This window comes from Gopherus evgoodei, chromosome 1 (assembly GCF_007399415.2).
Source record: "Gopherus evgoodei ecotype Sinaloan lineage chromosome 1, rGopEvg1_v1.p, whole genome shotgun sequence".
NCBI classification, from domain to species: Eukaryota; Metazoa; Chordata; order Testudines; family Testudinidae; genus Gopherus; species Gopherus evgoodei.
Window position 1 is genome coordinate 120,197,984 of NC_044322.1, and position 26,497 is coordinate 120,224,480.

The window sequence follows — 26,497 nt, forward strand, 5'->3', positions numbered from 1 at the left end:
CTGCATGGCTCTTGACTTCTAAAAATGTCCTAAGTAACTGGCTGTACTCTCCAAGGCATGGGTAGGTGTCAGATCTTTGACAATCCTTTCTGTGTTCTCCCTCCCCTCATAATCCTCCAGCCCCTTCCAGATCTCATCCTCTCCCCAAATGAAACAGCCTTCTACCTTAGCCCTCTGAATACATGTTCCATGCCAAGGTTTCACACTTTTGCTGGGCTTTCATCAGTTCTATTCCAATCTTGAAATCCACCAGGCTGTGTTCTTGTATTTATAAAATAGTCTAGTTTTCCCAGCACAGATTAAAAACTCAAGATGCACAGTAAGTGAGGGTGCAGTACATATAGTACATATGTTATAGACATAGCATATATTATCAGGTTGCAGAGAGGACTCTTTTTGCTTTTTTTCTTACCAGGGCCCCTAAGAACCAGGGTGGATTTGATTTAAACCATGATTTAAATCACTAACCAGGAAATCATGGATTTCTACATAAAAGTGCATTCTTGTTGGTTTTTATAACCTTAATACATATTCTTCACAACTCAGAGATAGATGTAGGTTTAATGTTTAGAAGATACAAACTATACATTTTAAAAGTGATTTATTTTGAAAACTTTTCAGATTAGTTTTACAACTATATCAGAAAATGAATGATTGGTTATTTCATTTACAAAAGATAATCGAAGCAGATATTTATGAAGTCCATTGGGAGGTGAAGTATCTCCAGTTCAACAGGTTAATCATTAATATATGGAGGATTTTCTTGCCATGCTGTATTAGGAGGAGAACATCATCAGCAAGACCGGCTCTAGGCACCAGCAAAGCAAGCACGTGCTTGGGGCAGCACATTTCCAGGGGTGGCATTCTGGCTGATGTCTTCAAAAATTCTAACATCAAGCCCCAGCTCTCCTCTGGCAACAAAGTGCCCAACAACTGCCTGGATGTGGCGGGCAGCAGCCCTCGGGGCTACTGCTACAAAGTTTGCCTGACCCCAGAGTCTGCGAAGAGCAACTTCATGCTCTTACAGCTCGAGTCCCCTGAGGAACAACAAGAAAGCTGCCAAGAGCTTACCAGGGCCAGGAAGGAAGCCCCAAGCGGCCAATAACACCGTCAGTGCCGCCAGCCAGGTAACCCTGCGCTGCAGTACAGCCAGTGGGGCTCAGTGAGATGCATCGTGAGAGAGTGCCATGAAATACCCCTTCAAAGGTTAGCATGACTTTCCCCCTTCTCTCCCTCCCCCACCCCCTTGGAAACGAATCTGAGCTGGGAGAAATCCTTTCATTCAGGCACAACTTTTTAAAGATAAGTACTTGACCCTTTGATCAAGTGCAGGGTTTCTCAAACATGGGTCACCGCTTGTGTAGGGAAAGCTCCTGGCGGACTGGGCCGGTGTGTTTATCTGCCCTGTCCACAGGTCCAGCTGATTGCGGCTGCCACTGGCCATGGATTGCTGCTCCGGGCCAATGGGAGCTGCTGGAAGTGGCAGTCAGTAAGTCCCTCGGCCTGTGCTGCTTCCAGCAGCTCTGTCAGCAGTAAAACGGCTGTTTCCCTGCATTTTGTTCAAGGCTACAGAATTAGGCTTCAGGGTACTCAGAATGTGTTCATCATTTCTCTTAAGCCCAATGTTGAGAACTTTGGCTGTGACAGTGCCATCTGTTTTTTCACGATTTTGTTCACAAACTGTCATCAGATTAGGCGAGTTCTTGATATAGTGCTCAAAACAGTCCACTGCTGAGTTCCATTACACGTCTTGTGGGAGAGTTAGCCTGGTTCCTCCTACTTTTTTCAGAGCAGCTGCTGCAAAGTGGTTGTTACGGAAGTGTTTTGCAATTTCGACAACATTTGCCTTTATTTCTGGAACACTGAAGTCTTTGGTTAGGAGGTGCATCAAATGAGCACTGCAACCGTATGTTATTAGCTTGGAACTTTCTTCACTCTCTTCTAAATAATTTCTTCTCATCCTGGATACATTTGTAGCATTGTCAGACATTTGAATTTTTTTTCACAGTTTGTTATAGCTTTTACTGCTACTTCATGTAAGTATTCTGCTGTGTGTGCATTTCCAGATGTATCAATTGTTTCTGTAAGGAAGACATTCCCTTCTTCTGTTGTAACACCAGCATATACAACAGGATCATTGTGGACATTGCTCCCACCCATCAAGACTCAGGTTAACGATTTTACCCGCTAGACCTTTGTACACTTCTCGATTTCTCTTTCATACACTTTATCCAGCAATTTGCCTGTGAATCTCTTCTGCTGGGTGGACTGTATCCTAGTCTTAATGACTAAACCATGTTAGTTAAGTGTGGGTTTTCAATCATACGGAAAGGATAATTTTTTGCATAAACAAACCAGGCAATTTTTCCATCAATTACCTCTTTTTGTAATCTGCTGGGTCTTATCACAAACTTATCTAGGGTTGTTTCTAAATGATGGAGATTTTTTTTTCTTTTTGCTGCAGGTGATATACTGTGGCTATGTGACATACACGATGTGACTGAAACACTATCATTGGCAGATAACACTGAAACTATAGAAATGATGGTGATCTTGAAGGTAGATAGTCTTCAGAATTCCGTATATTGAGGATGGATTCTCCTAAACAAAATAAGTCAGTGCAGTTATTTAATCATTATTACCATACTGCTCAGTTATTATCACTCATTGCATTCGCAGACAATCAGTACTACTTTAAAGGTGAAATTGTAAAAGGAAGATTTGCCTATTTCAGATATTTATTTTTTATTACAACTGCATCTAAAATGATAGTACCATAGAGTAACAACTATATTTTTTGCTCAAATATGAGAATTCAAGAATAGTCCAGAAGGAAGACAGGCAGTCCTCAAGAAAGAAGTATGAAATAAAAAAGTTTACCAGCCTGAAGATCCTGCATGTTCAGACATGTTCCTTTCATCATCTTCAATGGAGCTTCCTCCTGAGAAGGAACACCACTCATGATGTTGTTTCATTCAGGCAACCAGGCCTTGCATTTCTTTGTTGTACTGTTTTGTATTTTGCACGCATGCCTGTCTTACCGACAGGTAGAAGAACTTCATGAAAATATTCCCAAACTGGATCTCTTTTACGGCCTGCTGCCGTTATAGGTTTTCCCTTCTAGTGAAAGAATGATATGGTAGATTTCAAATCAGTGAAGGTTATATTCAGAAAGACCTTAAGACTTCTGAAATATGTTGCTCAAACAGTTTCACTTTTGTTTCTACTGCCTGCCCCTCCCTTCTCACATTTAAGGGATCTATTCTGCCCCCAACAATCCTATATTTATTGAACTTTTTGAAACTTTGCACTTTTAGAGAGAGGTAAGGAATTGACTCTATGTACACAAATTTACAGAGGGACAATAGGGTTGAGGTCTGTTATTTCTTACCTCTGTATTTATTTATTTTTATTTAAAAACATTTTTGCTGTTAACAAGCATGTTATCTCTGGAGACACAAATCCACAGTTTGAGAATTGCAAAACTAAGCATCTCTGATGGTATCTTCTAAACTGAGCACTGAGTCCCATTGGATAGATAGAAAGATTAACGTAAATAATCTATACAGAAGTTTCTGGAACCCCATAAGATTGAGTTCCTAATCCATGAACTATTGGAACTCTTTTACAAAACTTTTCTTAAACATTGCATGAATATATTGTCATACTATAGAAATAGAATTTATAATCCCTATTCCATGATGAGATATCTTTGACCTATAATGTATCTTAATTAAAACTATCTTTAGATGGATTTTTTTGATAAAATGCTTTTTGACGGAAAAAAACCCTAATTTAAATAAAAAAAACTTTTTTTAAATCATTGATTTTTATCCACCCTGCCAAGAACTAAGGTTGCATTTGCATTTAGTGTTGTTAGTGTCTTCCTAGATTATAATAGTTGATGGATTAATATACAAGAGATAAAAATAACACTGTTGATTTGGCAAAGAGGGAGGAATAGTCATTCTTCTGTTACAGATTAGTTATATTGTAATTTATCCTGTCTCTGCAGTAATGCCCATGGTAAACTCCCTGCTGACAGCAGTTAGGCAGGTGGCCTGCTAGCGATTCATAAATATCTCTTGTTCATTCATTTTATTTTTTTAAAAAAATCAAATTAAAGTTAAAAATCTTGAAGCCTCAAAATTACACACTCAGCCAGTAAGTGCAGTCCTGTTACTTTCACGTGTCTCACCCTCTGTCTTTTTGTTCTTCACCCACCTTTTGTGTCTTTTCCACATTTGGGCCCTGATACTGCAGTCACACGTGCATAATGTTATCTTATGAGACTATTTGCATTATTAAAGTTATGCATGTGTTTCTAAGACTGGCCTTCTGGATGGTAAATTCTTTGTGATACAAACTATTTTGTATTTTATACTTGTAATTGCCTAGAACAAGAAGGTCTCAGTCATGATCGGGCCTCTGAGTGGCACTATATTGAATAGTGTTTGTTTGGTTTTAATTCTTCAGGTTTTTAAGAGGAAAACAAAGAAGGACCCCAAATCAAGAAGTCCAGAATGACTGGAAATCTGTGTAAAAGAGTTGCCTGGAGTGACTGTGAGTATCTTAAGAAGTAGACATATTTTGCATGTATTCTTGGATGATTTACAATAGAAAGCTTTTGATGTGCATGTTATGATTGCCTATTATCTGTCCCAGTATTTGGGGTGAAGTCTCTTGTGGGTTCGAAGGGTTGCTTTCTGGCAGACTGGATGTAGCCTTCCCAATGCTTGGGTTTCAAAACAAAGAGCAATCGAATGTGAAGTGAATGTGCATGGAGGAGGGAGAGGGACATGATATCTGGTAAATGCCTGGAATTGAAGGTGACTTTCCATAGTTAAGCACACTTTTTCAGTAGAATGAGGAAAAGGTAGAGAGATAAATATAAAAAGTGCCTTGCAAAAGGAATGGTGAGACAAGTGATGGTGGGAGGGAATAAACAATTTTTTGAGAAGTGTAAACATTCATGTTTTTTTCTCCTTATAGAGGTTACCTTTGATATGAAACACACAAGAGAGCAAGAAAACTCGGATTCCAATGTTGCCCATGAGGGCAAGTCAAAAGAGAAGGAAAAGAGACCGAAAAGCACTCTGTGGGACTTGGATGTACAGCCTCTCATCTCATCCTCTCAGTGGCTTCAGCGTCATGGACTCAAGAGAAACAAACTGTCCCTCTCTCAGATTTTATCACAAATTGGATTTCAGCACAGGGAAGGTAGGAGGGAAGCCAGTGGTAAAAGCTAAAATTTGACTTGGAATAGCCCAGAGCTCCATGCTCCTTTTTAGCAGCCCAGTATATGATGTGGAGCCTTTAAAATTGTTTCTTTTTTTGGTGCTGTCTTAGAAAAGAGAAAGGGAAGTCACATTCCGCATCTTCACCTTAGCTTGGGAACATATCCCACATGGCTGCTCATCTCTCGAGGAGAGAGACAGAGGGACAGACTATTCTTTTTAATCTGCACCATGCTGTTCCTCACTTTAATTTTGATCTCAGTCTAGCTACATTTGTGAAATAACTTTAGATACTGAATTTTCCAGAATTAGTACATGCAAAACCTTTTCCCTGGAGTCTGAAAATGTAACTGCCATAAGAACCCTGTCCTTCGTGGACTGAAAACACGAAGATCCTCCTGAGCTCCTTGCCATAAATTATTATTGTGATTCCAGGTGAACATTTTGCTAATTTTTAGACAGGTAATTCAATATCAGATTTAAACTCAGGCTGTTTTTCTTGCAAAGTCAAGCTCTGCAACATCAAAGCCAAATTATAATTTGCAGTTGTGCGGCAGTTGGAGGAGAGAGTTTGTGAGAAATAATAATTATTCATCATTTATATAATAATGATTTACAGAGCACAGACAATCCCTGACATGAAGAATTTACAGTTTAAGAAGCAGTAGTTGTAATGTATTAATAATTGTTTTATGCTGTTTAATTTAAGAATGCAGCTGGCTTGGAGCCATGGGGAATACTGTATTCTCCCCTGCCAGGAGCCTTACTTTCATTACTAGAAGGCTAGAGGTTGCACACTCACTCCTCTCTGGATTAAGGAGGTATACAATGCTCCGTATAGCATAGTTTTACCAGCAAAAAGACACTGGATTAGCAAAGGAACATGCTGCATGGAATAGCTGCTCTGTGGCTGTTAAATATTCACATGCCCTGTGTTTTTCTGTCAGTGGAGTCTCAGCTATTCAGATCTGCCAAGAAACTTTTTGTTGTCAAGGGAGCAGAGAACATGCTTTTCCTTCTTCAGGGTATGTCCACGCTGCAACTGAAGATGTGATTTGCAGCTCGGGTAGGAATACCTGTGCTAGCTTTAATCTAGCTAACATGATAAAAAACAGCAGCATAAATGCAGTGGCACCAGCGTCACACAGGCTGTACAAGCCTCTCTAGGGACAAACTCTCATTGCTAGAACATGCTGAAGTTCCTGCTGCAGCATTTTCGCTGTTATTTTTAGTGCACTAGTTAGATTAAAGCTAGCGCTTCAGTTATGTTACCTGTACTGCAAATTGCATACCTTTCGTTGCAGTGTAGACATGTCTTCAGCTGCATCCACTTTTGTTCCTTTCCATATATGTCATGGGAGGGCATCATACATCCATGATATATTTTTTTCTCTTTTGACTGACAAATCCTTGCACTTGCTTTTAAGATGTAAATGGAGAATGCAAACGTTGAATTGCGGAAATCTAAAGTCACAAGAAGCTTGCTACCAGTAAGCAAGATGATAGATTTTTTTTTAATTCCCCATTAGATATAACTAGACTTGGTTCTAGGAAATGAGAATAATTTCTACAACTCAACATAAATAGAAACTTTTTAAAGCTCACTAATATCACATAGATAGTACAAATCCTCCCTCTCAGCTGCATGAACCTAAATTCAGACAGTAACTTTTTTTAGGATCTGTCCTGCAACATGTATCAATCACTTAGGTTCTTTGGATAAAAGGCAGAATTTTTCCACTTACTGTCCCTTCTATAGACATGTTACTAAATTTGGTTTGTAGATTGCTGTAAAAATGTTATTTGGGTAACCAAAAGAAAAGAGTTTAATGACAGTGCCATTTATCTTCTCTTCTGTTGCATATGACTTAAAAAACAGTTCATAATGAAAATATTCCCAATAACTGGCAACCGTTTATAATCTTGAATGTAGATTATGTGTCCACCTTGGGGAAATTTGTGGCTTCTCGATATGCAGACGGTCTTTTTCCTCAATACTTGAGAGCACAAGATGGCAGAGTATATAATGTAAGTGCGACTGACTTATGGCTTAGTAGAGTAATAACTTTCCCCCCATTTAAAAGATAGTATCAGTGTAACAAAATGATGCGACTGAAGTATCTCCTCTTCTAAAGAAATGCTGACAGGAAACTGATATAGTTCCAAAATGGGAACTTTATCTTTTGATGATTTTATTTCTACTGCGCCAAATGATTAATGATCTAGACCAGGGATCTCGAATGCAAATGACCATGAGGGCCACATGAGGACTAGCACATTGGCCTGAGGGCCACATTACTGACACCTCCCCCCTGCCACTCTCCGCCCTGCCCCCACTCCACCCCTTCCATGAAGCCCCACCTCTTCCAACCCCTTCCCTGAAATCCCTACCCAACTCTTCCCCCTCCCTGCCCCCGGGGAGTGCAGGAGGGGTGGCAGGGGCCCAGGCCAGGGAGTTGGGGTGGGTCAGGGGCTCAGGGCAGTGGGTTGGGGTGCAGGAGAGGTGAGGGGTGCAGCAGGGGGTCCAGGGCAGGGGGTCAGGTGCAGGGTGTGGCAGGCGGCTCAGGGAAGGGGGTTGGGGTGCAGGAGGGGTGCAGCAGGCAGCTCAGGGCAGGGGGTCAGGGTGCACGGTACGGCAAGGGGCTCAGGGCAGTGGTGCAAAGGATCTGGCCAATAAGTGAATCTAGTTGAACTGTTCGGTAATAGCGACCATAATGTAATTAAATGTAACATCCTTGTAGGGGGAAAAATACTAAAGAAACCCACCACAGTAGCATTTAACTTCCAAAAGGGGAACTACACAAAAATTAGGAAGTTAGCTAAATGGAAATTAAAAGGAACAGTCACAAGAGTCAAATGCCTGTAAGCCACATGGAAACTTATTTAAAAACACCATAATAAATGCTCAAACTAAGTTTGTACTCCAAATAAAATAACAGTAAGAGGACCAAAAAAAAATGCCACTATGGCTAAACAGCAGAGTAAAAAGGGTGATTAGAAGCAAAAAGGCACTTTTCAAAAATTGAAAGTTAAATCCTAGGGTGGATTATAGAAAGGTACATAAACTCTGGCAAGCAAAGTGTAGAGTTAGGCAGCCAAAATAGAAAGTGAAAAGCAGTTAGGAAAAGACACAAAAAAATAAGAGCAAAAATTTGTTTTAAGTACATCAGAAGCAGGAAGCCTGCCAAACAATCAGTTGGGACACTGGACAATTGAGATGCTACAGGAGTACTCGAGGAAGGGAAGATCATTGCATAGAAGATGAATGAATTCTTTGCATTGGACTTCACTGCAGAGGACGTGAGAGAGATTCCAAAACCTGAGCCATTCTTTTTTGGTGACCAATCTGAGGAAATGCCCCAGACTGAGGTGTCAGTAAAGGAGGTTTTGGAACAAACTGATAAATTAAAGAGACAGGACCAGATGGTATTCACCCTGGAATTCTGAAGGACCTCAAATATGAAATTGCTGAACTCCTAACTGTGGTGTGTAACCTGTTGCTAAATCAGCTTCTGTACCAGATGACTGGAGAATGGCTAATGTAATGCCAGTTTTTAAAAGAAGGCACTAGAGGTGATCCTGGCAATTACAGGGTGGTAAGCCTAACTTCAGTATTGAGCAGATTGGTTGAAAATATAGTAAAGAACAGAATTATCAGACACATAGAGGAACATGATTTTTTGGAGAAGTGTCAACATGGCTTTTGTAAAGGGAAATTATATCCTACCATCAGAGGGGTAGCCATGTTAGTCTGGATCTGTAAAAGGCAACAGAGTGTCCTGTGGCACCTTATAGACTAACAGACGTACTGGAGCATGAGCTTTCATGGGTGAATAGGTCTGACAAAGTGGGTATTCACCCACGAAAGCTCATGCTCTAATACGTCTGTTAGTCTATAAGGTGCCACAGGACACTCTGTTGCTTTTTATATCTTACCAATCTGTCGACTCTCAAAGAATTCTAATAAATATGTAGACAAGGATGATCCAGTGAATATAGTGTACTTGGACTTTCAGAAAGCCTTTGATAAAGTCCCTCACCAAAGGCTCTTAAGTAGAGTAAGTAGTCATGGGCTAAGAGGGAAAAGGTCCTCTATGGATTGGTATTTGGTTAAAAGACAGCAAATAAAGGGTAGGAATAAATGGTCAGCTTTAACAATAAAAATTGGTAAATAGTGGGTCCACCAAAGATCTGCACTGGAACCAATACTGTTCAACATATTCATAATTTGTCTGGAAAAGGGGGTAAACAGTTATGTGGCAAAGTTTTGCAGATGATACAAAATTACCCAAGATAGTTAAGGCCAAAGCTGACTGAGAGGAGTTACAAGGGGATCTCACAAAACTGGGTGACTGGGCAAGAAAATTGGTAGATGAAATTCAATGTGGATTCAAAGTAATGCACGTTGAAAAACATAATCCCAACTATACTTAAAAAATTATGAAGCCTAAATTAGCTGTTACCACTCAAGAAAGAGATCTTGGAGTCATTATGGATATTTCTCTCACAACATCTGCTCTTTATTTACCCCTTCACATAACACAGGAACCAGGGTAACCCAACTAAATTAATAGATAGCAGGTTTAAAACAAATAAAAGGAAGTACTTCTTAACAAGATGCACAGTCAACTTGTGGAACTTGTTGCCAGGGGATGTTATGAAGACCAAAAGTGTAACTGGGTTCAAAACAGAATTAGATAAGTTCTTGGAGGATAGGTCCATCAATGGCTATTAGCCAAGATGGTCAGGAATGCAGCCCCATGGTCTGTATATCCCTAAACCTCTGACTGCCAGAAGCTGGGATTTGATGACAGGGGATGGATCACTTGCTGATTGCCATGTTCTGTTTATTCCCTCTGAAGCATCTGGCACTGCCTGTTGTTGGAAAACATGGTATTGGGCTAGATGGATCATTGGTCTGATACCGTGTGGCCGTTCTTATGTACATGAGTCAGGGTAATGCCTATAACTTTGCCTAGAACCCCGGAGTGAATGTCATAAGGTCCAGAGAAGGTCCTAGATATATTTCTCTTTCGTTTATAATTATTTTTCTTTCCAGGGGTAGGCCTTGGCGTTGCTTAATTTACTGATGGGGCTGAGGCTTATGGGATGTTAGTTGTTTTTTAATTTGCACCAAATACCTAAATACAAATATTTAGGCTCAACAGATACTGAATATTGGGCATCCTGACCAAAAATACAAAGAAACGTTTTTAATTTCCTTTCAGCTGCTGCTTAAGGACAAGATTGAGATTCACTGCCCAAGGAAAGAACTGTGCACAGGGCCGGCGCTTCCATTTAGGCGACCTAGGCTATCGCCTAGGGCACCAGGATTTGGGAGGGCGGCAGGCTGCTCTGATGGACCTCCCGCAGGTGTGCCTGCGGAGGGTCCGCTGGTCCTGCGGCTCCGGTGGAGCATCTGCAGGCACGCCTGTGGCAGGTCCACCGGAGCCGCGGGACCGGCGAGTGGCAGAGCACCCCCCGCAGCGTGCTGGCGAGAGCTGGCCCTGTGCCTAGGGCGCCAAAAACCCTGGCGCCACTCCTGACTGTGCATCCCCTTATTCCCCTGCACTGCATTTTAAGAGCAAGTCACAATCTTGCCCTAACTTAATAACTAGTTTCCAAGTGCCCCCAATATATCCCTCCATCTGCTCTGCAATCCTTTCCAACCCCCAGAGCCCCCATTTCCTTTAAGTCACTTACATTGCTCTGATCTTGTCACAAACGAATCATGCAAACTAGTTGACTCTGCCCTATGCTTACTTAAATATTGTGGAATGCATTTAGGATAAAGTGCAGTGGCTTTTCCATTATATGTGAGTGACTCAGACGCATTTGTCAAGTATTTTGCTGCTGAAATAGTGGACAAAAAATGGGTTGTTTCCATTGCTACCTTGGCTGGCATATCTGGCACTACAAATCAGTCATTGTAGCTTTGCTGGACTTGGGACTGCTTTGAGTTATTTGTTTCAGTCTTCATTTTCATTCTCTCTTGTATTTAAATAAAGCTGACAGCCAAAAAAGAGCTAATTCTCCATTTTGTGGACTGTCTAACTGGAACTATTGAGCTATACAAGCAGAGAATGGAATGGGTAACCAGTGAAAGTCGGCAGATATTTGGAGTGATTCTGGAATCATGCATCACCATTGTTCTGGACTTTGGCACTGTGTGTAGAACTGAATATGACCTGTGCCGTGATGCGCTTTCTATGGTCCTCTCACAGCAAGTGACCCAGCTTGCCAAGTTTAACCTCATTCGGTAAGAGAAATGGTGTTTATTTTCTACTTTTTGTTAATGAGATGAAGAGAAGTACTGTGGAGTATAGATCTGTATTCTGATGATATGCTTACTGCAATAGCAATGGTCATTATTATTATTTGTATTATGGTATTATTATTTGTATTATTGTAATGCCTCAAGGATCCCACCAAGTTCAGTGCCTCGTTATGTTAGGCAGCGTACATCTCTACTGTTCCTACCATGGAACAATGCACATTCGGAGAAAGGAAGTATTGCTATCTGCATTTTACAGGTGGGCCACTACGCCACAGAGAAATAAAGTGATTTGCCCAGTGTCACACACTAAATCACACAGTAGCATAGCTGAGAAATGAAACCAGATGTCTTCAGTCCCAGTCCAGTGCCTTAACAAAGAGACTGTATTCCTTTCCTAATATGAGGAAATTAATTCATATTCAGTGACAAATAGGCCCAGGTTTTCAAATTAATGTGCATGTGCAAGCCTTTATTTATACAAGCATATAGATGTTTACACACACAAAACAGGATTTACATTCATGTCAGGATGGGAGTTTGTGTGCATGCAAGTCGTGTACGCAAAGGTTTGTGAGCAATTTAATGCATCCTGTTTTGAAAAGCGGCTGCAGAAAGTCTACTAAAATTTAGATTGTGACTCCTAAAGTTATTTTGCCCCTGATTTATGCCACAGTTTTGATTCTGGTGCCCTGAGATTATTAATTCCCCACCTCCCAGTACACTTGAGGTTTGAAGATCAGAAGTGAGCTTATGTGGCCTTTGAAAACACACACACAATTTTTTTAAAGGTGATCTGCAAAGTTATATCAAAATTGAGGCATAGTAAAGTTAAGTATTTGCTGAATTTATCAGGCAGTGGAGGAGGATTTAGGACAAAAATACATTTTATCTTTTTAAAAAAAAATTTCTGTGACAGTACAGTACTACTCTCCCAGGTTTGCTAGAAATTCTCCGAATGATGCTTTCTGAACTCCACCAGAGAGGTCCTTTGGGGCCATCTGCTTGTCCCAAGTCAGGATAAAGGAGGAGGGTTGGGCGTGGGGCTAGCAACTCCACCTCGTAAAAAAATCAACCTGCTACAGAAACGCCAACAATAGAGACAACAGAGACTTTTACCCTGGAAAAAGAACGGTCTTCAACTCGAAGATGCATGACGCTGGGTGGTAAAAGCCGTGAGGAAGCCACTAAGCCGATTACCCTTCTTGCAACCAGGAGGATAACCATAGGCACATGGAACGTGAGGACCATGTACGAGTCAGGAAAGACGGCGCAGGTTGCAGCAGAGATGAGGAGCAACAACCTGACCCTATTAGGCATTAGCGAGACAAGATGGACGCAAGCGGGACAGAGACGACTGTTGACAGGAGAGCTGTTGCTGTATTCAGGACATGAAGAGAGCGACGCACCCCACACACAGGGAGTAGGCTTCATGTTGTCCAAGCAGGCACAGAGAGCACTGATTGGTTGGGAGGCACATGGTCCCAGAATCATCGCAGCATCCTTCAGAACTAAAATGAAGAGGATTAAGATGAATGTTGTTCAGTGCTACGCTCCAACTAATGACAGCGAAGAGGAGGACAAAGATTATTTTTACAACAGACTCCAGAAAATATTAGAGATTCTCCCAGACAAAGACATCATCATCCTTATGGGAGACTTTAATGCCAAAATTGGACCAGACAACACAGGATACGAACAAGTCATGGGGACTCACGCTCTGGGAGAGATGAGTGAGAATGGAGAGAGATTTGTGGATCTGTGTGCACTTAACAACCTGGTCATAGGAGGTAGCATCTTTCCTCACAAGCGGATCCACAAGAGTGCCTGGGTATCACCAGCAGGCATGACAGAAAATCAGACTGATCATGTCTGCATTAGCAAGAAGTTCAGAAGATCCTTGCAGGACGTTAGAGTTAGAAGAGGAGCAGACACGTCGTCCGACCATCACTTAGTGGTGGCCAGATTGAAGCTGAAGCTGAAAAAGAACTGGATAGACGCGTCAGACAGAAGAGTGAAGTACAACGTCAGCCTTTTGAAAGACCATAAGACCAAGGAAGATTTTGGACTGACGCTGAAGAATAAGTTTTCAGTATTACAGGATCAGTCTGAGGAAGAGAAAGACAGTGTACTAAACAGATGGCAGAAGGTGAGAGAGACACTTAGGTCAGTATGCCAGGAAGTGCTTGGAATTAAGAAACACCAGCAGAAAGAGTGGATCACAGCAGAGACCTTGATCAAGATAGAAGACAGAAAGAAGAAGAAGGCAGCAGTCAATAACAGCAGGACTAGAGCAGCAAAGGCCAAAGCTGAAAAAGAGTATGCTGAAGCCCATAGAGAAGTGAAGAGGAATATCAGGAAGGACAAGAGAGAGTATATGGATGAACTGGCAGCAGAAGCGGAGCAGGCAGCATACAGCAGTAATATGAAACAGCTGTATGATACTACCAAGCGACTGTCTGGAAAGTTCAGCAAGCCAGAACGTCCCGTTAAAGACAAGCAGGGAAAGTCTATAACAGGAATAGAACAACAGATGAACAGATGGGCGGAGCACTTTGAGTAACTCCTGAACAGACCAGCATCACCAAATCCACCAGATATCAACCCAGCCAACGAGGACCTCCCAATTAATTGCGATAAACCAACCAGAGATGAGATCAGAAAAGCCATCACCATGATGAAGAATAGGAAGGCGGCTGGACCTGATGACATCCCAGCAGAGGCCCTGAAAGCAGACCTGGATGCTTCAGTGGAATTGCTATACCCCCTCTTTGAGAAGATATGGGAAGAAGAAGTGATTCCGGTAGACTGGAAAGAGGGATATCTCATCAAAATCCCCAAGAAAGGAGATCTTAGCAACTGTGCCAAGTATAGAGGAATCACACTCCTGTCGGTGCCAGGGAAGGTCTTTAACCGAGTCCTCTTAGAGAGAATGAAGGATGCCGTCGATCCACAGCTACGAGATGAACAGGCAGGTTTCTGGCAGAATAGATCATGCACGGACCAAATAGCAACACTTCGCATCATAGTCGAGCAGTCTATGGAGTGGAACTCCTCGTTGTACATCAACTTTGTTGATTATGAGAAAGCATTCAATAGCGTGGATCGAGAGACCCTCTGGAAGCTCCTTCAGCACTACGGCATCCCAGCAAAGGTGGTCAACCTGATCAAGAACTCATATGACGGTATACACTGTAGAGTGGTCCATGGACGGCAACTTACTAACACCTTCCAGGTGCAAACTGGAGTCAGGCAAGGATGCTTGTTGTCACCACTTCTCTTTCTCCTCGTCATCGATTGGATTATGAAGACACCCACTTACGAGCGTAGGAATGGAATCCAGTGGACGTTGTGGACCCAGCTTGATGACCTGGACTTTGCTGACGACCTTGCACTCCTTTCGCACAGTAAACAGCAGATGCAAGAGAAAACCAACGTAGTGGCAGCCACGTCATCACAGATTGGCCTCAACATTCACAAGGACAAGACCAAGATCCTTAGGATTAACTCCACTAGCAATGACCCAGTCACACTGAATGGAAGCCCCCAGGAAGAAGTGCAGTCCTTCACCTACCTAGGTAGCATCATCGACCAGCAGGGTGGCACAGACGCAGACATCAAAGTAAGGATTGGTAAGGCAAGAGCAGTCTTCTTACAGCTCAAGAACATCTGGAGCTCCAGAGAGCTGTCTTTGGCAATAAAAATTCGACTGTTCAACTCCAATGTGAAATCAGTCCTACTATATGGAGCTGAAACCTGGAGGACAACCAAAACAACCATCAGGAAGATCCAGACCTTCATTAATAGCTGCCTCAGAAGGATTCTCCAGATCCGCTGGCCAGACACCATCAGTAACATCCACCTCTTGGAGAGGACCTGTCAACTCCCACCAGAGGAAGAAATCAGAAGGAGAAGGTGGGGTTGGATAGGACATACACTACGTAAGCAGCCAACTAACATCACCAGACAGGCACTGCGGTATAACCCCCAAGGCAAGCGGAAAAGAGGCCGTCCAAGAAACACCTGGCGACGCGACCTTCAGGCTGATAGCAAAAAAATGGGCTATACCTGGAACCAGCTAGAGCGAATGGCCCAGGATAGAGGACTCTGGAGATCTGTGGTTGACGGCCCATACCCCGATTGGAGTGACAGGCATGAGTGAGTGAGTGAGTGATGCTTTTTGGAATGTCACAGAGACTAGAACCACCTGTTTTTCTTCTTTTTTTTAATATACATGCACATGTGCACATGCTTGGCACTTCTGTAGTGCCTTCAACGCAAAAACTTCAAAGCACTTTTTAAAAATACTGATGAACTCCACATCCCAACTTTCTGGTTTGGTAGGTAGGTAAGTATTAATTCCATTTTACAGATGACATAGTGGCTAAAAATCACTCATTAGTCACAAAGGTGACACAGCAAGTTAGGGAGTAAAGGGAGAAATAAAACCTAGGTTTTATGACACTCAGTCATAGGCTTTAAATACTGGACCATGCTCTGTCCCCAGTTTTTAGAGAACATGGTCATTTGTTTTAGCTTGGCAACACTGTTAAAACTGATTATTTATTTCTTACTCTTGGAATATTTCTGTTCCCTCCCCACCACATCCCACCAGCCTGTATAGTCAGCTATTTCTCAGATAGGTCTTTTACATTGTTTCTTGCATGTTTAAGGGGAACTATGCTCTAGAAATTGTTCTTAAAGCAGCTATATTTCTTTAGTTATCTTAATTCTGTTTTGGAAACAACTGCCCTAGAAACTAATTTTCCAACTTGTGCCTTATGAGAGTTTTATTTTGCCTCTTTATCTTATTACTAGTCTGGTTTTAGAAATGTGTATTTTAACTACTGTCCTATTAATGGAACCTCAACCTCAAGAGTTGGTGATTTATTATTTTTTATTATTATTAAATTGTATTATTCTAATACAGTAGAAATATTTTGAGCTCTGCTGTTGTACGTTGTCAGTGGTTCCTCATTACTCCTGAATAATCACTAATATTATTTTCAGCACTGCGCAAGATCTTGTGAAGTGGCAACAGAAAGCCGTTCCTGTGTCTGAATATTCTGTAGAGTCTGCTGTTAAATGGCTCTGGAAGTTGGACCATATGCCACCCATCAGTTCCACCAGCTCCACTGAGGCTCTGTTGGAAGCCATAAGTGACAAGACAGTAAGTTTATACATCTCTTCTGAAGTCTCCAGTAAACTAAGAATATTCGGTGGGAGAATTGGATTGCAAGTTTTAGCCTAATGAATTGTGGAGGGCTAAAGAGAGAACTTGTGGCTATCTAGAAGGTATTTCTTTCTAGTACAGTTACAGCCCATGTTTAACAATACTGTATGTAAATGTATCAGGTTCTGAAAGCAGAAACTTATTTTGTTTTCCTGTGGAGCATGAAAGGTCAATATGTGCTGAAGGGGGCCACTTAGGGATCTGGGGCAAAATCAGTACTTGGTCCTGCTAGTGAAGGCAGGGGGCTGGACTTGATGACTTTTCAGGGTCCCTTCCAGTTCTATGAGATAGGTATATCTCCATATATTATTATTATTACTTTTCAAAATATTTTAATGAAAATGTTAATATTAAATATTATTCAAGAAAAGGATGTCATTTTTTAATTCTGTATTGCTTACTGAAATATGCAAGAAAATCCAAAAATATATGTGAAGACTGTTTTAACTTAGCACTAGCTGACTCCAGGAATTCTGTAAACTCTCCTGTGACATCCAAATTGTAGCCTCACCAGCTGTTTGAACAACTCTCTTACAGTATAGTGCCCAAAGCACACCAAGTATTTTTGCAGTTAAATTCTGTTTATTTTTAATAGGCCATATTGCATTACTCATTAAAGGAAAGCCAAAGGATATAATACCATAATTTTAGCCAGCCACTCCATTCCTTTGGCAGCAAAGATACATTGGGCCAAACTTATTGCTGGAGAAAATTGGTACAACTCATTTAAAGCTAAATTCAGTAGTAAATTTGGCCCTCTGTGTTTGGACTGAGTTATCTGTTTACGCAGGGGATGTGCAGAGGGCCAGTGCAAGGTTCCACTTAAGTCTTACTTTGAGAAGTTATTTTAAGTGGGATGTAAGGTGGTGCTTAGGCCTCGTGGTTCTCTGCCAGGGTGGATGAGTCTTGACCCCTGTGTAATTTGATATTAAAATTAAACTGGGTGAGGAGTTAATTTGTCCAAGAGTGACATTTTCTTATGTCTGATTTTTTTAGCAATGTGACAATCACTGCTTTTTTGGGAAAACATTACCAGTTTGCAGTATTGTCTGGCTAAAAAAATCAGGCTTATCAGGCCTTGTAGGTCCGGGTCTGAAGAGAATGTTTAAAAAATCCAGCCAACTGGTAGAGAACCTCACTCATATACCTTATTCTTACTTTTCAACACACTGGTGGGATATAGGGATGCCCGGGGGGGGGGGGGCAAGTGGGGCAATTTGCCCCAGGTCCCAGGCTCTGCAGGGGCCCACACAAGAATTGCTGAGGCTCCCTCCCCGGCCCCAGCCCGACCCCACCTCAGCAGATCCCGGAGCGTCCCTGAACAGCGCTGCAGCATGGCTCCGGCAGGGCCCGAGCTTCTCCCCACTCAGAGCTGCGTGGTAAGCGGGTGGGGCTGCGAGCTCCAGCGGGGCCTAAGCTCCCTCCATTTGGCCTGGAGCTCGCCCCCTTACCACGCAGCTCTGAGCGGGGAAGAGCTCAGGCCCTGGCGGAGCTACGCTGCAGCGCTGTTCAGTGATGCTCTTGGATGTGGTGCACTGAAGCTCCGAGTGAGGGAGGAGCCGGGGTAAGGGGCCGGGGTGGTTAGATAAGGGACAGGGAATCCAGGGGACAAGGAGGCGACAGAGGTCGCGGGGGGCAGTTGGGACAGGGAATGGGGGGAGTTGGATCGTGGGCGTTCCCGGGGTCTGTCAGGACTCAGCAGGGGGGTGAATAGGGGTCGGGGCAGTCAGGGGACAGGGAGCAGGGGTGGGGTCCCGGGGTGGTGGTTGGGGAGGGGGATTTCTGGGGGATGGTGAGGGAACAAGGAGCAGGATGAGTCGGGGATTCTGAGGGGGGCAGGAAGTGGGTGGGGGTCGGATAGGGGCAGGACCAGGCTGTTTGGGAGGCACAGCCTTCCCTACCCTATAGCTCATTCAGCAGTTTGAGGCTTGCAGAAGAGCCAAGCTGTTAGCTTTTCCATTAGGGCTACCATCCCTTTCACTTCTCAAATGCCAAATTATAGTCTATATTTAATTTCAGTGCCATAGGGAGATTCATGTCAGGGGAGGGTAGCTTCATTTAAAATTAGCCACGGGGGGAGGGATCACATGAGAAGAGCAATATCCTGAACCACCTACCTCCTTCCCAACCCTACCAAGGGAGACCCCCCCCCTGCATTCCCTGAGGCTTCAGAGGGGTTAATTCAGTGATTCTCAAACTATTGTACTGGTGACCCTTTTCACATAGCAAACCACTTGATGCGACCCCTCCCCCCCTTATAAATTAAAAACACTTTTTAAATATATTTAACACTATTATAAATGCTGGAGGTAAAGCAGGGTTTGAGGTGGAGGCTGACAGCTCGCAACTCCCAGTAATAACCTTGTGACCCCCTGAGGGGTCCCGACCCCCAGTTTGAGAACCCCTGGGTTAATTTAATTTTAGCACCCTGTGTCCATTCACATGCATGTGCTATTTTGAGCATTTCGGTTTTCACAACATAGGCTTATCCCAGATTCCGGAACAAGCTCAAATGCTCAGTTCGTGTCCAGTTTGTGAGGGACCCCATGGAGCCAGTCTCTAGGAACCAGATAAAGGCATGGAGGTTAAGTCCATTAATGGCTATTAGCCAGGATGGGTAAGGAATGGTGTCCCTAGCCTCTGTTTGTCAGAGGGTGGAGATAGATGGCAGGAGAGAGATCACTTGATCATTACCTGTTAGGTTCACTCCCTCTGGGGCAGCTGGCGTTGGCCATTGTTGGTAGACAGGATACTGAGTTGGATGGACCTTTGGTTTGACCCAGTATGGCTGTTGTTATGTTCTACCCTGAATGAACCCAAAGTTATGGAGACAGATATGAGTCAAGGAAGCCAGCAGAGTATCAGAAACCTGGAAAAATCTCTGACTCGATGGGCTCAGGCATTTGGTCACAAGCTGAGGTGGTTTAAAAGTTTTGGATTTTTTTAAGCAGAATTTTTTTATTGTTTCTTTAAACAATCAAACACAGCAAGCAGCAAATATTTGGCCACACACTTCTGAACCCCAAACCATATTCAGGTTTTGGCAGACTAATTTCAGCTTTTCAGTTAAAACACCAAAACAAATTTTGAAGGAAAGCAGACATTGTCCGTTAACTTTTTCTGCTTTTTAAAAACCCCTAGTTTTCGATCCAAAAAAACTTTTGACGGAAAATATTTGTCCAACCCTTTTAAAGAGATTTAGTGCCTTTTAGCACTAGCTGATGCTGAGAACCAGTGATACCTTGTAAAGAAGTTTTCTCAAAACTGGGTTTGTGCCGAGATGCGGAAGGTTTATTTTTCCCAGGGCTGCCTGTGGGGGGGAGCAAGTGGGGCAATTTGCGCAGGGGCCCCCAGGAGAATATGGTATTGTATAGTATTGCAATTGTTTTTATGGAAGGGGCCCCTGAAATTGCTTTGCTCCAGGCCCCCTGAATCCTCTGGGCAGCCCTGGTGGGATAGTGCACCATCCAGGAGAGTTCTTTTGGCTGTTGGTCATCATGGACTAGAGTTTAATGGCAACCATTACCTTATCAATGAAAATTCATTTAGTGTATGTTCAGTGTAGTGTAGTGTAAACTAGTGGAGTCCCCACTTGGTTCCAGGCAAAAGCCACAACTTCATTATAGAGTCATAAAGTGATTCACTGCTGGAGTCTGTTAACAAAAAAATAATTCCACATTAAACTTACAGTATCTAAACTGTTTCCCCAGATTTGGCTGCTCTTGTGGTTTCTTTAGTTAGCCTAAACCTTCATCAGGGCCAGATTAATCTTTTGTGAGCCCTCATGGTGGGCTTGTTCACCAGAGTAGGGTTGCCAACTTTCTAATGGCACAAAACTGAACACTCCTACCCTGCCCCTTCGCGAGGCCCTGCCCCCTGCTCTCTCCATCCCACCTCCCTCTGTCACTCGCTCTCCTCCACCCTTATTCACTTTGAGCTCTGGGGTGGGGCCAGAAATGAGGGGTTCAGGGTGTGGGAGAGGGCTCCGGGCTGGGGGTGTGGGCTCTGGGGTGGGGCCGGGGATGAAGGGTTTCGGGAGGCTTAGGGCTGGGACAGGGGGTTGGGGTGTGTTTGTGTGGAGTGTGGGCTGTGTGAAGGGAGTTTGGGTGCACGAGAGGGCTCCAGGCTGGGGCAGGAGGTTCAGGGTGCGGGGTTCCCGTGGTGCTTAATGCGGCTCCCAGAAAGTGGCCGCCAGGTCCCTGTGGCCCCTAGACGCATGAGTGGCCAATGAGACTCTGTGCGCTACCCTCATGCCTGCAGGCACTTCCCCTGCAGCTCCCATTGGTCACGGTTCCCAGCCAATGGGAGCGGCAGAGTCAGCATTGGGGTGGGGGCAGCACTTGGAGCCTCCCTGGCCGCCCATGTGTCTAGGGACTGCAGGGACCTGGCGAATACTTCTGGGAGCTGCGTGCAGATAGGGCAGACAGGGAGCTTGCCTTAGCCTCGGCCCCTGCTGCACCACCGACCAGACTTTTAATGGGCCGGTTGGCAGTGCCTACTGGAGTCACCAGGGTCCTTTTTTGACTGGGCATTCCAGTCAAAAACCGGATGTTTGGCAACCGTACCCCAGAGCGAGGCAGGGGCAAAAGCATAGCTGGGTGGGGTGGGCGTGTTGGTCGCCGAGTGAGGCAGAGGTCGGAGGCAAGAGCACAGCAGGATGGGGTGGAGAGTTCATCCCCAGAGTGAGGCAGGGGCCAGGGGCAAGCCCAGCAGGGCAGGGGGGCGGAGTGGACAGGATCCCCCTGGTTTGGCACGGAGCCAGTACCTACTTCTCTCCACCAGAGCTGGGTTCTTGGGAGCCAGTTCTCTTTCTTGCCACCTGAGCTGCAGCTCCTCCAGGCAGAAGCAGCTGCTTTTCCTGCCCTCCTGGCGGGAAGGCTGATTGTGGTTTATCCTGTACCCAGACTGCTTACCAGACACTGCCAAGTCTGCTTTTCGACCGGACTTTCCAGTCAAAAACTGGACAACAGGCAACAGAGCCTCATAACTTTAAATGTGGGAGGGCATAGCCTTTTTTTCCTGCCTTAAGGGCGAGTGACGGGCAGGAGGGGGTGGAGAGGAATGAGTGGCAGGTGGGGTCTGGGGGAAGGGGCTGAGCGGGGCAAGGCCGTGGGGCAGAGCACAGGTGGGACCAAGGGGGGAGTGGTGGAGCACAGGCAAGACCTTGGGGTGGAGTGTGAGAGGTGGGGCCATAGTCCAGGCATCAGTGGCCCCCCTATTTCTAGGGAGCTTCCAGCGCTTCTGCTTGGCAACCATAATTGGCACCTTGTGCATGTGGCCTAGCACAATGGCGCCATTGTAAACCTGGTACTGTCCTTCATCTCAGGCATAGTTACTCTCTAGGGCTCCTTTCCTCAGGACCTACCTGTCTCAAATCCTAGGTCACTCTCCCAGAGGGCTAGTCCTCCCTCCCTTACGCTCAGGGTGGAATCTAATGAATCACACCTTCCTCAGTGAGTCAGCAGTATTTAACCTGCAGTTCCCAACACCTACTAACTGTGTAGAATAGCTGGAGAATCCTGTCTCCTCTGTGCATGCAGTAAAAGTTGGGGTAAAAATGCCCATGTGTCAGTCTATTAGCTCATCAGGGGACTGAGATGAAGATCCATTAAGGTTGTGTCTATACTTTGAGCTGTGGCTATAATTCCTAGTTCAAGAGACATACCTGTGCTAGCTCTGATGGAGCTAGCATGCTAAAAATAGTGTAACTGTGGTAGTACAAGTGGTGAGACAGGCTTGCCACCCAACTACATATAGTGGTCCAAGATGCTAGGTATCTACTTTGGGCGGCTAGCCTCCTGTTGCTTTGCTGCTGAGGCTACACTCTATTTTTAGCACACTAACTCAACCAGAGCTAGCACGGGTATGTCTCTTTGAATTGGGAATTACAACCCCCACTCAAAGTATATACATACCTTTTAGAAGGCAAAAACTGAAACACTCACTAGGTCTAATGGAGGATTGAATCTGCTCTACTGTAGGCCTGTACCTCACAGCAGAATGAAGGCACGGACGTGGTTCCTTAATACCTTCTCAAGCGCAACCAGTTTTATCTTCTCTTATTTTCCTTAGTGGATGCTCCAGAAATCCCTACTGTGTATGTGGAGAGTGGCTTCTTTTAAAAGTGATCATTTATCAATACTTACGCAGTGCCTGAGGTACTGCAGTTATTACCATATTCTGTCTCACATACTAGGCTATAATAGCTATGGGACTGATTCTCCTGTCACTTCAATGAGTTTTATGTTAGTGTGACTTCACTGATTCTAGTGGAGTTACCTCTGATTTACACCAATATAAGTGAGAAGGAGAACCCAGCCTCTATTAGCCTTGTGACCCTCGTAATGAGTCAACTCTACTGATTTTTCTTTCCTCATGTCAGCATAATATATTGCTAGAATAAATCCAAAGCAGCTATATGCAAAATAAGGCTTCCTATTCTTGTTTTCTGTTTAATAATATGCATAATATGTCTGCCATAGGTTGAAGCTGTTTATTACTTTACTGTGGGTGATTTTCCAAAGGACATGAAGCAGCTACTCTTGCAGAAGGTTTCTAACAGCCCATACCCAATTCACACAGTATCTTTTAATGCAAAGGAGGAAGAAACCATTCTTTTCCTAAAGGAGCTGAGCCAACTGACCTCTGGAAGGTATGGGGAATACTACTACTACTGCTACATGATTTCAATACTTTTGAAGGACTATACAGATAGAAATATGTGAATCCTTACAACATACCTAGGAGATAAGTGAATATTATTTCCATTTTACTGATGATAAACCTGAGACAGAGAGGTTAAGTAATTTTCTTAAGGTCACAGAGGAAATCGTTGTAAGAGCTGGGATTAAAACTCAGGAGTTCCTGTGCTCAGACCAGACTTCCCTCCACACAGGTGCTCATGGTCTCTCTTTAAGTCAGTTTACTATGTAAATGAGAAACAATCTGTCCGCTCCACCTATTCTTGGCTCTGCAGGAAAAAAAAGTGCAAGGAAAAGAGATGGACACAAAAATATGCTGAAACAGATGATTGATTTATATACTGCATTGCAGTAACACTTGTGGGCACCAATGAGGAATTCAGAACTCTGTTGTATTAGGTATTGTACAAACACACAGTAAAAAGACAGCCTCTGTCCCAGATAATTCACAGTTAAAGTTGTGACAAGACTCAGCAGGTGGATGAGACAATGAAATGGGTGGAGTGGGGTTGGAGGAGAAGGTAACCATAAAGCAAACATCTTACTGACTTAATTACAACGTGTAGCTTTATGCAGAGGCTGCAGTGGTTATAGTTAGCAGTCGTGCTAGAGATGTGTTGGAAAACTAATACTGCAAAATACAAAATGTCCAATAAGTTCTTGGAATGTACCAGGGACAATTTCTTGTTTCACAAGGTGGAGGAAGTAACCAGGAGGACAGCTGTTGTAAACTTGATTCCAACTAAAAGGGAAGAATTGGTTGCTAGTCTGAAGGTTAAGACAATTTGGGTGAAAGCGCTCATGAAATGAACAATTTCATGATTCTAAGAAAAGGAATTAGTGAGAGCAGCAGGATAAGAACAATAGACTTTTTAATAAAAGCAGACTTTAACAAACTCTGGGAATTGGTAGGTAAGGTCCTATGGGAAGAAAATCTAAGGGAAAAAGTCATTCAGGAGATCTTGCAGCAATGCTTAAATTATAGGAGAAAAGTTGTGTGCCCCTGAATGTCAAGTGGCTTGCTTTCATTTAAACTGTAGTGAGAAGTAAGGGGGCTGTAAGACAATAGTGAGGTAGCCACTAAAAGTAAAGGGTCCCATTTCCCCAAACTACCCTGTAATTCAAGCACTGACTGGCAGTTTCTCAAAGAGACAATATTAAAGGTGCATCAGCAAACTATCCTGTTGCAAAAGAAACATAGGAAAAATAGTAAGATGCCAAAATTGCTCCCTGAGGAGCTCTTGAATAATCTGAAAATCAAAAAGGAATCCTCAAAAAGTGGAAATGTGGACAAATAGCTATGGATGGGTACAAAAGAATAGCACAGGCATGTAGGGACAAAATCGTAAAGGCTAAAGCACAAAATGAGCAGAACATTGGCCAGTCATAATATTTGTGTTCCAGCCTGAAAATGTCCAACCCATGAGGTTATACAGTGTTTGCCTTCTCCAGCCTTTGCAACTTTGGCTTGACCTTGTCCCCATTGCTTCATTTGTAATATGCTGTTTTGGATTTCTTCATCCAAAATGAATCCACATGCCGTACATCACAACAACATAAATAGGTACCATGCCTCTTGGAACAACATGAGGTGTCTGGGGCTTTCCAGACTCCCCCACCCTTCCTTACCAGTATCTGAGGATGAGTGACATGTTCCTTTAGGATGTAAACTGCCAGGGTAGGTTCCAACATACCTACGGACTGGATGCTATACACTGTTAATGCTTTACTTAGTCCTGTGGCCACTGGTATAGCCAGTACTATAGGGAAGATCCATGTCTCATGAAGCATGCTGTCATAAACAGATAGCTAAGGGTTAATGTCTCTTTCACCTGGAAGGGAGTAACCTGAAACACCTGACCAGAGGACCAATCAGGAAACAAGACTTTTTCAAATCTGGGTGGAGGGAAATTTTGGGGTGTGAGTTCTTTGTTCTTTGTCTTGGGTCTATGCCCTCTCGGCTCTGAGAGTGATCTTTCTGTCTCCTGGCTTTCTAATCTTCTGTTTCCAAGTTGTAAGTACAAGGATAGTAAGACAATAAGTTTATATTGTTTTTTTGTATTTACATGTGTGTAGTTGCTGGAATGTGTTAAATTGTATTCTTTTTGGATAAGGCTGTTTATTCATTTTTTTCCTTTAAGCAATTGACCCTGTATAGTGTCATCTTATTACAGAGACTATTTTTAATGTCTTTTTCTTTCTTTTTTTTATATAAAGCTTTCTTTTTAAGACCTGTTGGAGTTTTTCTTTAGTGGGGACTCCAGGGAATTGAGTCTGCAGCTCACCAGGGAATTGGTGGGAGGAAGAAGTCAGGGGGAAAATCTCTTTGTATTAGATTTACTAAGCCTGACTTTGCATACCCTCGGGGGAGAGAGATTAGCTCTCTCAGTACTTGTGTTTCCAGGACTGGAAGCAGGGAATCTCCTAGGGTCATCCAGGGAGGGGAACCTGGGAGGAAGTAACCAGGAAACAAGGGGAGGGAGTTATTTCCCTTTGTTGTAAGACTCAAGGCATCTGAGTCTGGGGGTCCCCTAGGGAAGGTTTGGGGGAGACCACAGTGAGCTAGGCACTGTATAATTCCTGGCTGGTGGCAGCTTTACCAGGTTCAAGCTGGTAACTAAGCTTGGAGGTTTTCATGCTAACACCCATATTTTGGACGCTAAGGTCCAGATCTGGGAAAAAATGTTATGACACATGCACTTTTTCTCAACATAATAGATCCTTGAGTAGCACCTTATTTGTCAACAACCCAGGCACTTCCCCACCTTGAATTTCCTTTAGTCCTACCTGTAGCTCCTGTATTAGGAAGCTCCCATACCATAGGTAATCACCTTTGATACATTAGGATGGTTCATGATTTTTTTGCATTTCATTGAGTGCTGCTTCCACTTCCCTAAACAACTGTCCTGTTATTCTAGCATCCTGGATCCTTTAAATCCTGCACTATAGCCTCATTCTGTTGTTTAGTTAACTTTTTAACAGGCTTCGTAGTTGAACTCATTTTCTTCCCACAATACTCTGATATATATATATATGATTCCATGCTGATGTT

The 26,497-nt window shown here is 43.4% G+C and overlaps 1 protein-coding gene across 1 annotated transcript in view; it reads left to right on the forward strand.

Annotated features, from left to right (window-relative positions):
- Window positions 1-26,497, forward strand: part of VWA3B (von Willebrand factor A domain containing 3B) — a 165,626-nt gene that overhangs the window by 735 nt on the left and 138,394 nt on the right. The window contains exons 2-7 of the mRNA XM_030570944.1: window positions 4,477-4,563; window positions 4,993-5,220; window positions 7,171-7,265; window positions 11,246-11,496; window positions 16,522-16,681; window positions 23,227-23,396. Of these exons, the coding sequence (XP_030426804.1) occupies window positions 5,007-5,220; window positions 7,171-7,265; window positions 11,246-11,496; window positions 16,522-16,681; window positions 23,227-23,396 (890 nt within the window). The 5' untranslated portion in view covers window positions 4,477-4,563; window positions 4,993-5,006. The remainder of the gene's footprint in view (window positions 1-4,476; window positions 4,564-4,992; window positions 5,221-7,170; window positions 7,266-11,245; window positions 11,497-16,521; window positions 16,682-23,226; window positions 23,397-26,497) is intronic.